The 13,556-nt window shown below is 38.2% G+C and overlaps 1 protein-coding gene across 6 annotated transcripts in view; it reads left to right on the forward strand.

Moving 5' to 3' along the window:
- Positions 1-13,556, forward strand: part of LOC111156360 (mitogen-activated protein kinase-activated protein kinase 5) — a 36,406-nt gene that overhangs the window by 1,446 nt on the left and 21,404 nt on the right. For 5 of the 6 annotated variants that reach the window (XR_002641196.1, XR_002641195.1, XM_022517156.1 and 2 more), the window contains exons 2-3: positions 12,527-12,600; positions 13,301-13,376. Coding sequence is in view for 3 of the 6 variants with exons in the window: in XM_022517156.1 (XP_022372864.1) it covers positions 12,527-12,600; positions 13,301-13,376 (150 nt within the window). In the remaining 3 variants the exon portion in view is untranslated. The remainder of the gene's footprint in view (positions 1-12,526; positions 12,601-13,300; positions 13,377-13,556) is intronic. The other variant, XM_022517158.1, reaches the window with a different exon arrangement.

Here is a 13,556-nt window from a genome sequence, read left to right on the forward strand (position 1 = left end):
GGAAGAGCAAATCTTAAATAATAGAAATAAAGGTTCTAAAAGACTGCATTTTTTTCTTTTGGTTTGGATTTTATTGGTACAGGGTCATGAATTGTTACCTAAAGTTACATGATTGGGTTGTGACTCAAAACATATATGGCAGATTTTTAAATTCAGGTATTGTCTGTTTTTTGCCAAGTGCTGTCTTAGGCACTGGTGGTGCAAAGCCACACTCCCAGATGGCCCTGCTCTCATGGAGCTTATATTCTAGATGGTGGAGTTAGGTAATAAACATTGCGAGGTGCTTATAATTAAGAGAAGGGTTGGGGGTATTATTTTAGGAAGAGTAATCAGGGAAGGCCTCTCTGAGGAGGTCACATTTGTGTAGAGGTCTGAAGGGAACGAGGAAGCAATTCTCCACTGTCTCAGTGAAGAGTATGACAGGAAGTAGGAACAGCAGATACAAAGGCTCTGAGGTAGGTATAAGTCTTGCGTGATCCAGGAACAGCAAAGTGAACTCAGTGGGTCAGTGATTATGTTTTAGGGAGATGATGGAAAGCTAGAGAACATAGGGGCTTGTAGACCATTGTAGGGACTTTGGCTTCGACCTTGAGTACAGAGGAACACTAGGGAATTTTGAACAGAAGAGGGACACAGTTGTAATGGATAAATATATAAATGGGGAGGCAATGTTATATAGTGGTTACCACTGTTTTTCTAGGTAAACTCATGGGTTAAAATCTCAGCCTTGCCATTCATTAGCTGTGTCCTCGAGTAAGTCACTTCACTTCTCTGTCCCTTAGTTTCCCCACTCATAGAAAGGAGATAAAACACTCCACAGCTCATAGAGTTTTTGAGTATTTAATGAACAAATATATCTAAATGTGCTTACAATAATCCCTAACATTTAGTAGGAACTTAATGAATGTTAGCTCATAGCAACTAAAGAGTATTTTAAGAAAGTCTTAATTTCTTCACTTGGTCACTATTGCCCAGTCTGACTTTCTTAAATTTTTTAGCTTTTCTTCATGTACTTGACAGTCATTGGTGAGTCTGCCTACTAGTTTGAGTGTGTTCAACCAACACAAATAAGTGGAGTTGAAAATACCGGATCTGACAACCAGTACTGACTAGGATATACTCCCTTGCAAGCAAGCCAGCATCACATCAAATAAAACTTCTCTGTGCCATTGTATTGTATTCATTGTTTTGCTTTCTTGAGAATGTCCCTCAGTGGTGAAGTCTAAGACCAGTGTAGTTAGCTGGAAAAGCTGTTTTCCTGGGCTCTAATCAGACCATTTAAACTTCTGCATCCTGGAATACCTGGGTGGCTTGGTTGGTTAAGCATCTGCCTTTGGCTCCGGTCATGATCCCGTGGTCCTGGGATGGGCTCCTTGCTCAGCAGGGAGCCTGCTTCTCTCTCTACCTGCTGCTCCCCATGCTTGCTCAGTCTCTCTTTCTCTCTCTGACAAATAAATAAAATCTTAAAAAAACAACAAAAAAACAAGAAAAAAGTTTCTGCTGTCTATCTAAGAGCAGTCTGATTAACATCTCATCCTGTTACTCTTCAAAATAATTAGGATATGGCCAAGGCAACAACCTTAGGCTCTGTCTTCTCATTTCTGTCTCTTCTCTCCTAGCCCCATGACCTCACTATTCCTAAGGCACTTAGCTAAACCTGGAGAAAGCATTTTGGAATTAGGGATTGCTTACGTATTTGCCTTCTCTGGTATATGGCAGAGTTCTTTTTTTTTTTTTTTAAGATTTTATTTATTTATTCGACAGAGACACAGCAAGAGAGGGAACGCAAGCAAGTTGAGTGGGAAAGGGAGAAGCAGGCTTCCCGCTGACCAAGGAGTCTGATGCCGGGCTGGATCCTAGGACTCCGGGGTCATGACCTGAGCCGAAGGCAGACGCTTAACCAACTAAGCCATCCAGGCACCCCGTATATGGCAGAGTTATTAATATTTGATGAATTTAGTGAAAATTCATTCCCTTAGTTTTAAAAATATTTTAAAAATTGCAGTACAATTTATATACCATAAAATTCACTCAATGTAAGTGTGTAGTTGAAGACTTTTTAGTAAGTTTACAGAGTTGTGCAACTATCATCACAATCATCACAATCCAGTTTTAGAATATTTCCATCCCAGGGCAACTGGGTGGTTCAGTGTGTTGGGTGTCTGACTCGGTTTTGGCTCAGGTTATGATCTTGCTTATGAGATCAAGCCCGCCCTTGGTCTCCGTGCTGGGTGTAGAGCCTGCTTGGGATTCTCTCCCTCTCTCTCTCTGCCTCTCCCCTCCTCACCCCAAACCCCTCCCCGCTGCCAACCCTGCATTCTCCTCTTTCAAATAAATGGATAAAATCTTTAAAAGAAATAAACAATATTTCCATCCCCCTAGAAAGTTCCTTTTGCCTCTTTGTAGTCAGCCTCTACTCCCACTCCCCACTCCAGACAATCACTGATACACTTTCTGCCACTAGTTTTGTCTCTAGGAATTCCAAATTAATGGAATTGTAGAATACGTAGTCTTATGTATTTGGCTTCTTTAACTTACAATACTTTTTAGTGCATATATTAGGAGTTTATTTTTTTTATTGTAGCGTAATCTTTATTGTTTATTCATCCCCAGTTGATAGACATTTAGATTCTAGTTTCCAGTTTTAGCTAATATGAACAAAATGATAAATAAAACTTGCCCATACAAGTTTTTGTGTAAATATTTGTTTTGATTACTTTTTTAAAAGATTTTATTTATTTGATAGAGATCACAAGTAGGCAGAGAGACAAGCAGAGAGAGAGGGGGAAGCAGGCTGCCTGCTGAGCAGAGAGCCCGATGCGGGGCTCAATCCCAGGACCCTGAGATCATGACCTGAGCCAAAAGCAGAGGCTTAACCCACTGAGCCATCCAGGCACCCCTTGTTTTAATTTCTTCTGGGTAAATACCGAGGTATGGAATTACTGGGTGGTACAGTAAGTTTATGCTTAACTTTTTTTTTTTTAAGATTTTATTTATTTATTTGACAGAGAGAGATCACAAGCAGACAGAGAGGCAGGCAGAGAGAGAGAGAGAGAGAGAGAGAGAGGGAAGCAGGCTCCCCGCTGAGCAGAGAGCCCGATGCGGGATTCGATCCCCGGACCCTGAGATCACCACCCGAGCTGAAGGCAGCGGCTTAACCCACTGAGCCACCCAGGTGCCCCAATGCTTAACTTTTTAAGAAACTGCAAAACTTTTCCAGAGTAGCTTTACCATTATTCATTCCTACCAGTAGTGTTTGAGGGGCCTTTTTTGTTTTTTGTTTTTGTCTTTGTTTTTATTTTTGTTTCCCTCCTGACAAATATTTGGTATTGTTAGTCTTTCCATTTTAGCCATCCTAGTGGTTGTGTAGTTGTTCTGATTGTGGTTTTAATGTGCATTTCACAAATGATTGTTTCCATAGTGTAGTGGTTATCACGTTCGCCTGACACTAATGACTAATATTGCTGGTCAGCTTTTCATGTGCTTGTTTGCCATTTATGTATCTTTTCTTTTCTTTTTTTTTTTTTTTTTAAGATTTTATTTGTTTATTTGACAGAGATCAAAAGTAGGCAGAGTGGCAGGCAGAGATAGAGTGGGGGGGCGGGGAAGCAGGCTCCCTGCTGAGCAGAGAGCCCGATGTAGAACTCGATCACAGGACCCAGAGATCATGACCTGAGCCAAAGGCAGAGGCTTAACCCACTGAGCCATCCAGGCGCCCTGTGTGTATCTTTTCTGGTGAAATGTCTATTCAGATCATTTGCCCATATTTAAATTGGGTTATTTGTCATCTTACTGAGTTGTAAGAGTTCTTTACATGCTCTGAGTAAAAACTAATTCTAATGCTATTGAGCATCTTTTCATATGTTTGGCATTCACGTATTTTTTTCTTGGTATTTAATTGTATTAAAATCTTTTATTCATTTTTAAATTGAGCTGCTTTTCTTATTATTGAGTTAGAAGAGTTCTCTCTAAACTCTGAATAAAAGTGATTTATCAGAGACATGATCTGCAAATATTTTTCCCAGTCTGTGGCTTATCTTTTCACTTTTAATGGTTTTTAATTTTGATGAAGTCCAGTTTATCTTTTTTTCTTTTTCTTTTATGGATTGTGCTTATGGTGTCATAACTAAGAAATCTTTGCCTAGCCTAGGTTACAAGACTTTTCAATTACATTTTCTTCTAGAAATTTTGCCGTTTTTAGTTGTTTCTTTAGGTCTAATATCCACTTGGAATTAACTATTATGTGTGGTGTTACATGAAGGTCTGAAGTTTTGTTTGTTTGTCTTTAATATGGATATCCAGTTGTTCCAGGACAGTTTGTTCAAAACACTGTCATTTGCCTATAGAATTACTATGTATTACCTTTTTCAAGAATCAGTTTATCATCAGTGTGTGAGTTTATTTCTGGATTCTCTGTTCTGTTCTTGATCGATAGGACTATCCTTATGCTAGTAGCATACTTAATTTGATTACTGAAGCTTTATAGTAAAATTTCCAAAATTGGGTAGTATGAGAACAAACTTGGTTTCTCTTTTTCAAAATTAAGTTGCCTCTTCAGGTTCTTTGTATTTCCAGATAAAATTTAGAATCATCTTCTCTGTTTTTACAAAAAGAGTGCTGGGATTTTGACAGAGGTTCCATTGAATCTGTAGGTCAGTTTGGGACAGTTGCCATCTTAACGATATTGTCTTCTAATCCATGAACATGGTATAGCTCTCTATTTCATTAGGGCTTCTCCTGTTTCTCTTAGCAATGTATTTGTAGTTTTCAGTGTATGGATCTTACACTCTTTAATAAATTTATTCCTAATATTTTGTTATGATGCTATTTAGAATTGTTTAATTTCATTTGGATTGTATAAAATCAATAATGTATAAAAATATAGTTCATTCCTGTATTTTGATAATGTGTTTTGCATCCTTATCATATTTGCTAAGTTCTAGATTTTTGTTGTTGTTGTTTTGTAGGTTCTTTAGGATTTTCTACATATAAAAATCATGTTTTCAGCAAATAAATACCATTTTACTTCTTCCTTTACAGGATGTATGCTCTTAATTTTGTTTTCTTGCCTTATGCCATGGGTAGAACCTCAGGTACAATGTTGAATGAAAGTGGCAAAAGTGGACATCTTGCCTTATTCCTGATCTCAGGGGGAAAGCATTAAAGACTTATCACTGAGTAAGTGGTTTTGTAGATGTCCTTTGTCCAATTGAGGAGTTTCCTTCTGTTCTTGTTTGCTGAGAGTTTTTATCAGGAATAGGTATTGAATTTTTGTTAAATGCTTTTTCTTCACCTGTTGAGTTGATCATACAGTTTTTGTTCTTTACTCTTAATGTGGTATATAGTAACATTAACCGATTTTCAGATATTAATCCAATCTTTCATTCTTGGTATAAACCCTACTTAGGCTGATGTAAAATTATTCTTATATGTTTCTGTATTCAGTTTGCTCATAATTTTGCTGAGGATTTTTGTATCTGTATTCATGAGAGATATAGGTTTCTAGTTTTCTTCTGATGCCTTTGTCTAGCTTTGGTATGAGGGTAATACGTGACTCAGAATGACTTGGGAAGTATATCCTTCTTTATTTTCTGGAAGAATTTGTGTGGAGGTTTGGTATTATTTCATCAAATCAATAGTTCTCAATAGGGGGCAATTTTTGTCCTTCATAAGACATTTGGTAGTGTCTGGAGACATTATAATTATTCAATGCAGGTGGGGGATGCTTTTGGCATTTAGCAGGTAGAGGCCAGGAATGCTCCTGAACATCTTAATAATGCACAGGACAATCTAACAACAAAGAAGTACCTGCTTCAAAATGTCAGTGATGCTGAGATGAGAAACTGCACTTTAAATGATTTAGTAGAATTTACCACCAAAACTGTGGGTCAAGTCTTTGCTTTGTGGGAAGATTTTTATTGTTGTTATTAATTCAGTTTCTTGTTACAGATGTATTCAGGTTTTCTATTTCTTCCTGAGTGAGTTTTAGTAATTTATGTCTTTCTAGAATTTATCCATTTCATCTAGTGGTCTAGTTTCCTGGCATAAAATTGTTAATGGTGATCCTTTATAATGCTTTGATTCCTGTAAAGTCTATTGTGATGCCCCCTCTTTCATTTCTAATATTAACAACTTGTGTTTTTTTCTCTCTTCAGTCTAGCTGAAGGTTTGTTAATTTTGTCATCTTGAAGAATCAACTTTTGGCTTTGAATTTTCAGTCTTCTGTTTTAATTTCTACCCTAGTTTTTATTATTTCTGTTTGCTTTGAGTGTATTTCTTTTTCTCTAGTTTTTCAAGGTGGAAGCTTAGGTTATTGATTTGTAATCTTTTTTTTTTTTTTTTTAGATTTTTATCTATTTATCTGTCAGAGAGAGAGAGGGAGAGAGAGCGAGCACAGGCAGACAGAATGGCAGGCAGAGGCAGAGGGAGAAGCAGGCTCCCCAACAAGCAAGGAGCCCGATGTGGGACTCGATCCCAGGACACTGGGATCATGACCTGAGCCGAAGGCAGCTGCTTAACCAACTGAGCCACCCAGGAGTCCCCGATTTGTAATCTTTTTAACTTAGGGATTTAGAGCTGTAAATTTACACTAAACACCACTTTACCTGCACATCATAAATTTTAGCATATAGTCCCCTCAGAGCCATGGTTTTGCTTTCCATGGTTTTAGTTACCCATGGTCAGCCATGGTCTGGAAGCAGACAGTTCTTCTGAGCCATCAGAAGGTCATTAGTAGTCTAATGCCTTGTCACATACGTCATTTACCTCACTTCGTCTCATCACATAGGCACTTTATTATCTCACCATCACAAGAAGAGGAAGAGTGAGTGTGGTACAAAAAGATATTTGTGTGTGAGAGAGAGGTCACATTCACATAAATTTTATTACAGATTATTGTTACAGTTGTTCTATTTTATTACTAATTATTGTTAGCCTCTTACCATGCCTAATTTATAAATTATAATTTATAATGTTAAGTTATATAAGCTAAATTATTAAACTCTATCATAGATATGTATGATAGGAAAAACATAATATATATATATGGGATTTGGCACTAGCTTTGATTTCAGGCATTCCCTGGGATTCTTGGAATGAAACCCCACAGATAAGGGGGGTTTTATTCATTCAGATCAAAACTTCTTTTTTAAAGATTTTATTTTTTTATTTGACAGAGAGAGACAACTAGAGAGGAAGCACGAGCAGGAGGAGTGGGAAAGGGAGAAGCAGGTTCCTTGCGATGTGGGGCTCCATCTCAGGGTCATGGGATCATGACCTGGGCTGAAGCCAGACGCTCAATGACTGAGCCACCCAGGTGCCCCAAGAGCAAAATATTTCCCAATTTCTCTGTTTCTTTTTTGACCCATTGATTATTTAGTAGTATTATATAATTTTAAAATTTTTGTTGATTTCTAGCTTAATTGATTTATAGCTTAAGTCTGTTATGGTTGAAGAACTTTATATGTTTTAAGTTTGTAAAAATTTACTGAGACTATGGTTCAGCATATGCTTTATCCTGAAGAATATTCCATGTGTGCTTGGGAAGAACATATATTCTCCTGTTGTTGGATGCAGTGTTCTATAGATGTCAGGTCAAGTTGGTTGACAGTGTTATCCTCCACATCTTGATGGTTTTCTGTTTAGCTTTTCTATTATTGATTTTTGAATTGTCTATTTTCCTCCTATATTCTCTCAATTTTTGCTTCATATATTTTTGGACTCTGTTGTTAGGTGGTTGCATAAATGTTTATAATCATCATATCTTCCTGTTGAATTGACCTTTTCATCCTTATAAAAAGTGCCTCTTTATTAACCTCTATTTTGTTTATTGTCTGTATGGCTCCTTCAGTTCTCTTACGGTTATTCATGGTATATTTTTTTCCATCCTTTTACTTTTTTCTCCATTAAAAAGTTGTAAAAAGGGGTGCCTGGCAGTCGGTTAAGCATCTGCCTTCGGCTCAGGTCATGATTCCAGGGATCTGGGGTCGAGTCCTACATCGGACTCCTTGCTCAGCGGGGACTTGCTTCTCCCTCTGCCTGCTGTTCCCCCTGCTTGTGCGTGCTCTCTCTCTGTCAAATAAATAAATAAAATCTTTTTTAAAAATTGTAATAAAATTACTCATAACATAAAATTTATCATCTTAACTATTTTTAAATGTACGCTTCACTGGTATTAAATATATATATAATGTGTGACCATCACCACCATCCATCTGTATAATTCTTTTGATCTTGTAAAGCTGAAACTCTGTACCTATTAAATAGTAACTCCTCTGCCTCCTTCCCCCAGCGTCTACCAACCACCATTCTACTTTCCATCTCTATTGACTATATTGACTATATTGACTACTCTAAGCACCTCAGAAAAATGGAATTATACAGTATTTGTCTTTTTGTGACTGGCTTATTTCACTTAGCATAATATTCTCATGGTGCATCCATATTGTAGCATATTTGTGAATTTCCTTTCTTTTTAAGGCTGAGTGATATTCCATCATATGTATATAGACATTTAAGTCCTTTCCATGTTTTAGCTATTATGAATAGTTGTTATGAACATGGATATACAAATATCTCTTGAAGACTCTTTTTTTAGTTCTTTTGGGTATATACGCAGAAGTGGAATTGTTGGATCACATGGTAATTCTGTTTTTAATTTTTTTTGAGGAACTGCCATTTTGTTTTTCATGACATTGGAAATGTACCATTGTACATTCCCACCAGCAGTGCACAAGGGTTCCAGTTTCTCCATATCTTCACCAACACTTGTTACTTTGTTTGCTTTTTAAGTAGTCTCCACACTCACCATGGAGCTTGAACTCAAAACCCTGAGATTAAGACCTGTGCTGAGATCAAGAGTCTGACGCTTAGCCAACAGACCCACTCAGGCACCTCTATTTCTTTGTTTTTGGATAGTAGCTATCCTAACAGGTGTGAGGTTTTATCTCATTGAAGTTTTTATTTGTATTTCTTCATGACTGGTGATTCTGAGCACCTTTTCCTGTGTTTATTGGCCATCTGTGTATCTTTGGGAAAATGTCTACTCAAGTTTTCAGCCCATTTTTTGAATCAGGTTGTTTTTGAGTTTTAGGAATTCTTGTATATTCTGGATATTAATCCCTTATCAGGTACTTGATCTGTGATATTTTCTTCCACTATGTGGGTTGCCTTTCTTACTCTGTTAATAGTGTTTTATGATGCACAAAATTTTAAGTTTTCATGTTCATCTTGTCTAGTTTTCCTTTTGTTGCCTGTTCCTTTGGTGTCTTATCCAAGAAATCATTGCCAAATACAATGTTACAAAACTCATGTCGTATGTTTTTTCCTAAGAATTTTATTGTTTTAGGTCTTATATTAAGGTCTTTGATCCATTTTGAGCTTTTGTGTATGGGGTTAAGTTTCCAACTTTGTTCTTTTGCTTGTATATGGATACCCGGTCTATTCAGCATAATCATTTAAATCCTTTTATTTTTAACTTGTTTGCTTCTCTGATTCCAAAGTATATCTCTTATAGACAGCTATGGTTGGATTTTTTTTTTAATCCAGTAAATGTTAACTTTTTTACTATATCATTATTTTTATATCTGTCACAAATATATTTTGTTTCTTATTTACAAAAATAGACAATGGATAGATTTGCCTGTGGATTGTGGTTTCCTGACCCTTGGTCTAGAAGGATTCTGAAGGATTACTTTATTCTATGTATCTATATTCCTATTAACTTAAGGCAGTATATATATTTCTTTAGCAGAATTCAATCAGGGTGTTTGTCATTGATGCCTTTGAAGTAGTCCATAATTTACTTCAGTGAAGGGTTTTAATTGACCCATGCCCTCCTATATTCTCCTTGTCATTAAAATATGTGAGAAAATAGGCCATCTACACATAGAAGAGTTCACAGATGAGTGTCGCATCTCTTCCCCAGCCAGGCTTCTTGAGGGCTTAGACTGGTTAGTGTTTTTGGCACCGTCCACAGAGGTGCAGGAACGAAACCTCCCAAAGAGGACAAGAGGTGTCAGGAAAACAGAGTTCAGAAATCAGGGCTGTAGAGAGGCCTGGTAGTGCCTCTCTTACCTTCTATAATGTCAAGTGCTAAACCTCCTGTCAGAGCCTCATCAGAGCCTCTACAATCTGAACAGTTTTGGCTGTGTATCAGGCAGAGTACCATCTGAATAAGCACCAGCACAGTGAAGAATTTGGTCTAATGTTATTTCTTAGCAACTGGGCGAATGAACAGTCCTTTGAACAGTCCAATAATTCCATGGAACAAATCTCTTTTCCATGAAATTTCCTCTGAGTGTATGTTTTCATTAGAGTTGAGGAAAAGGAGGGGTATAGCAAATGGTTTTATTCCACCATGAAGCTTAGACTATGCTCTCAACTCCCTCGTTCCCCATCCTGTATTCCTCCTTGTCTTCTCAAACACTTCTAAAGGCCATGCGGTAGAAACACAAAGGAGATAGGCAAGTTAAATGGGTAGGTTTGAATTCTTTTAGGAGGTGGTGACTGGGAACAGAGCCTGGGACCTCCCTGATTGGGCAAGATCTGTCCCTAATCTTCAGTGTAAGGCACTTAACTTTGATAGCTGGAATGAAGCTAGGGAAGAGGCCAAAGCCATAGATTCTAGTCTTATTAGTCCCTGTAACTCACTGTGTCACCTTGACAAGCTCCTTAACCCCAAAGTTTTTTAGAACCGAGGTTGTGTAATGATGTAACTGATCTTTCCCAAATCAATATCCCTCTATCATCCAGCTTTAGTCTACCTTTCTAGTCTCATATTACACAGTTATTGAGCATTTATTATATGATGAGAACCTTTATCAAGAACTGGACAGCAGAAAAGTGGAGATGACTATTGCAAGCTTTTTTTTTTTTTTAAGATTTTATTTATTTATTTGACAGGGAGAGATCACAAGCAGGCAGAGAGGCAGGCAGAGTGGGGGGGGGAGAAGCAGGCTCCCCGCTGAGCAGAGAGCCCGATGTGGGGCTCCTTCCCAGGACCCTGAGATCATGACCCGAGCGGAAGGCAAAGGCTTAAGCCACTGAGCCACCCAGGCGCCCCGGTGAGCTTATTTTGTAGACTTGCATATTAATTGGGCAGAAGCTCTGTTTTTTTTTTTTTTTTAAAGATTTTATTTATTTATTTGACAGACAGAGATCACAAGTTGGCAGAGAGGCAGGCAGAGAGAGAGGAGGAAGCAGGCTCCCCGCTGAGCAGAGAGCCCGATGTGGGGCTTGATCCCAGGACCCTGAGATCATGACCCGAGCCGAAGGCAGAGGATTTAACCCACTGAGCCACCCAGGCACCCCAGAAGCTCTGTTTTTTATCTCTGAACTTAGCCTCGTGTGTGGCACACACACCAACTGCTCAACGAGTGTGTGTTATATGGACAGATATCCTGTTCCCGTATACTGGGAATCGGGATTCTATTAGATTCTCATTGCAACAAAACAGTTTGAAAATCTCATGAGTTACAGCCTGATTTCTCAAGGTCTCCGTTGGTTTCCTTTTCTTCCTGTGGAACCCTGAAAAATGAATTTTAGCCTACCATAACTTAAATATATGGCTTTCATGCCTGAAAGCCTATGGCAACAGAAGCTCAACATATAGTGATTAGACAAGAATTCCATAAAAACTTTCACTAAATCATAGAGGCTGTATCGGGAACTATTGAAAGCTATTAAAACTAAATAAAACAACTGAAAAAAGTAGTAGTAGTAGTAGTAGTAGTAGTAGGAAAAAAGTAGTTACACAGTGAATATGACAGTATTTTTGTACTGAAGATGATGCTGTTAAAAATTAGATGAATTTACTATTATAGTCACTACTACCTTATTTGAACTTTTAAAAGTCTCAATTTATTTAGTTATTTCAACAATTTGATCAACTTCTTCAAGGATATAGGCCTTCTATATCATAGAAGCCTGTGTCAGAGCAGTCTTTCTGGAACTTCAGAAAATTCACTGACCCTTTCATTTTAGCAATTGAATATTCAGCAGTGAAGCATTTTGAAAGATTATCTTCCTCTCACACTCCCCCAACCCCTGAAAAACATTGAGTATCTTGTGGGTGAGCTGAAGAATTTCTTCTTACCCAAAAGTGTTTGCTTTCTTTTTTGCTGGAAAATGGTGCCTGACTTAGTCATTTAGAAAAAATACCTAATTATAAAGCCAAAAGAACGCAAAGCACTGCTTATCAGTTTCTCTTAGAAAATGAGATACTGGGGTGCCTGGGTGGCTCAGTGGGTTAAGCCTCTGCCTTTGGCTCAGGTCACGATCTCAGGATCCTGGGATCGAGCCCCGCATCGGGCTCTCTGCTCAGCAGGGAGCCTGCTTCCTCCTCCCTCTCCATCTGCCTCTCTGCCTTCTTGTGATCTCTTTCTGTCAAATAAATAAATCTTTAGAAAAAGAAAGAAAGAAGGAAAATGAGATTCTGAGTGATAAGGTTACCTGTTCCACCCTACTCAATTATTCAGCTTTTTAATTGGAGAATCATTGTCTGCCCCTCCCTTTTCTATTTTAATAGGAAACCTCCATTTTAGAGGAATACAATATCAATTGGACTCAGAAGCTGGGAGCTGGAATTAGTGGTCCAGTTAGGTAAGAGACCCACGTGCAAACTATGGCAGAATTACTCTGCAAAGGGCCTTTTGACATACATCATACTTTAGAACATCAGGTGTGCCAGATTTGTGAAATAGCTTTAATTTAACAAGTGGAGGTATTTATGTAAGACTTTTCCTCATCCATTTAGAAATATATTTAAATGACTGATTCACATGATCTGTAACATAGAATCATTTATGGTATGAGACTGGGGCACCTGGGCAACTCAGTTGGTTAAGTGTTTGACTCTTGATTTTGGCTTAGGTCATGATCTCAGGGTTGTGAGATCGAGCCCTGTGTTGGGGTCACCCTAGATGTGGAGACTGCTTAAGATTCTCTCCTTCTCCCTCTGCCCCAACCCCTATTCTCCCTCTCTCTCTCTCTCATAAAGAAAGAAAAGGATATTCAGACTATGGAGCTACCATGAGAGTTTCCTTTAGCTGGCAGAGGCCATCCTTGGCCATTCCTTCCTTGGCTGTCCTCAGTTTGCTTCCACATGGCTCAGGAGCTGAGGCCTATGCCAGGAAGGTGAAATGGCTTTTCTGCCTCTCCACCTGCTAGCCCTCAGGGCAAGTTTGGATGCACCCAGATATATTCTTGATTAGAAGTACAATTCTAAAAGAACGAACTTATTAAATTAGTTTTCAGTGTAACATAGATGATTTCTGATTGAATTTTTTTCCTCCAAATCTAGAGTCTGTGTAAAGAAATCTACTCAAGAACGGTTTGCACTGAAAATTCTTTTTGATCGTCCAAAAGCTAGAAATGAGGTACGACCCTTTATTGCCTTGGTTTGCCTAAATATTTGAAGTGCCTATGAAGTATTCTTTTTACAAGTAAGGCAGCTTCCTGGAGGGAATACAGAGATGCACAAAGAATTTTATATCCACATTTACCCCTTTTTCCTATTCCTGTTATCATTACAAAGTGGTCCCAAAGGTTGTCAGTCT

Source organism: Enhydra lutris, unplaced genomic scaffold (genome assembly GCF_002288905.1).
Source record: "Enhydra lutris kenyoni isolate GAN:26980312 unplaced genomic scaffold, ASM228890v2 scaffoldscaffold46, whole genome shotgun sequence".
NCBI lineage: Eukaryota > Metazoa > Chordata > Mammalia > Carnivora > Mustelidae > Enhydra > Enhydra lutris.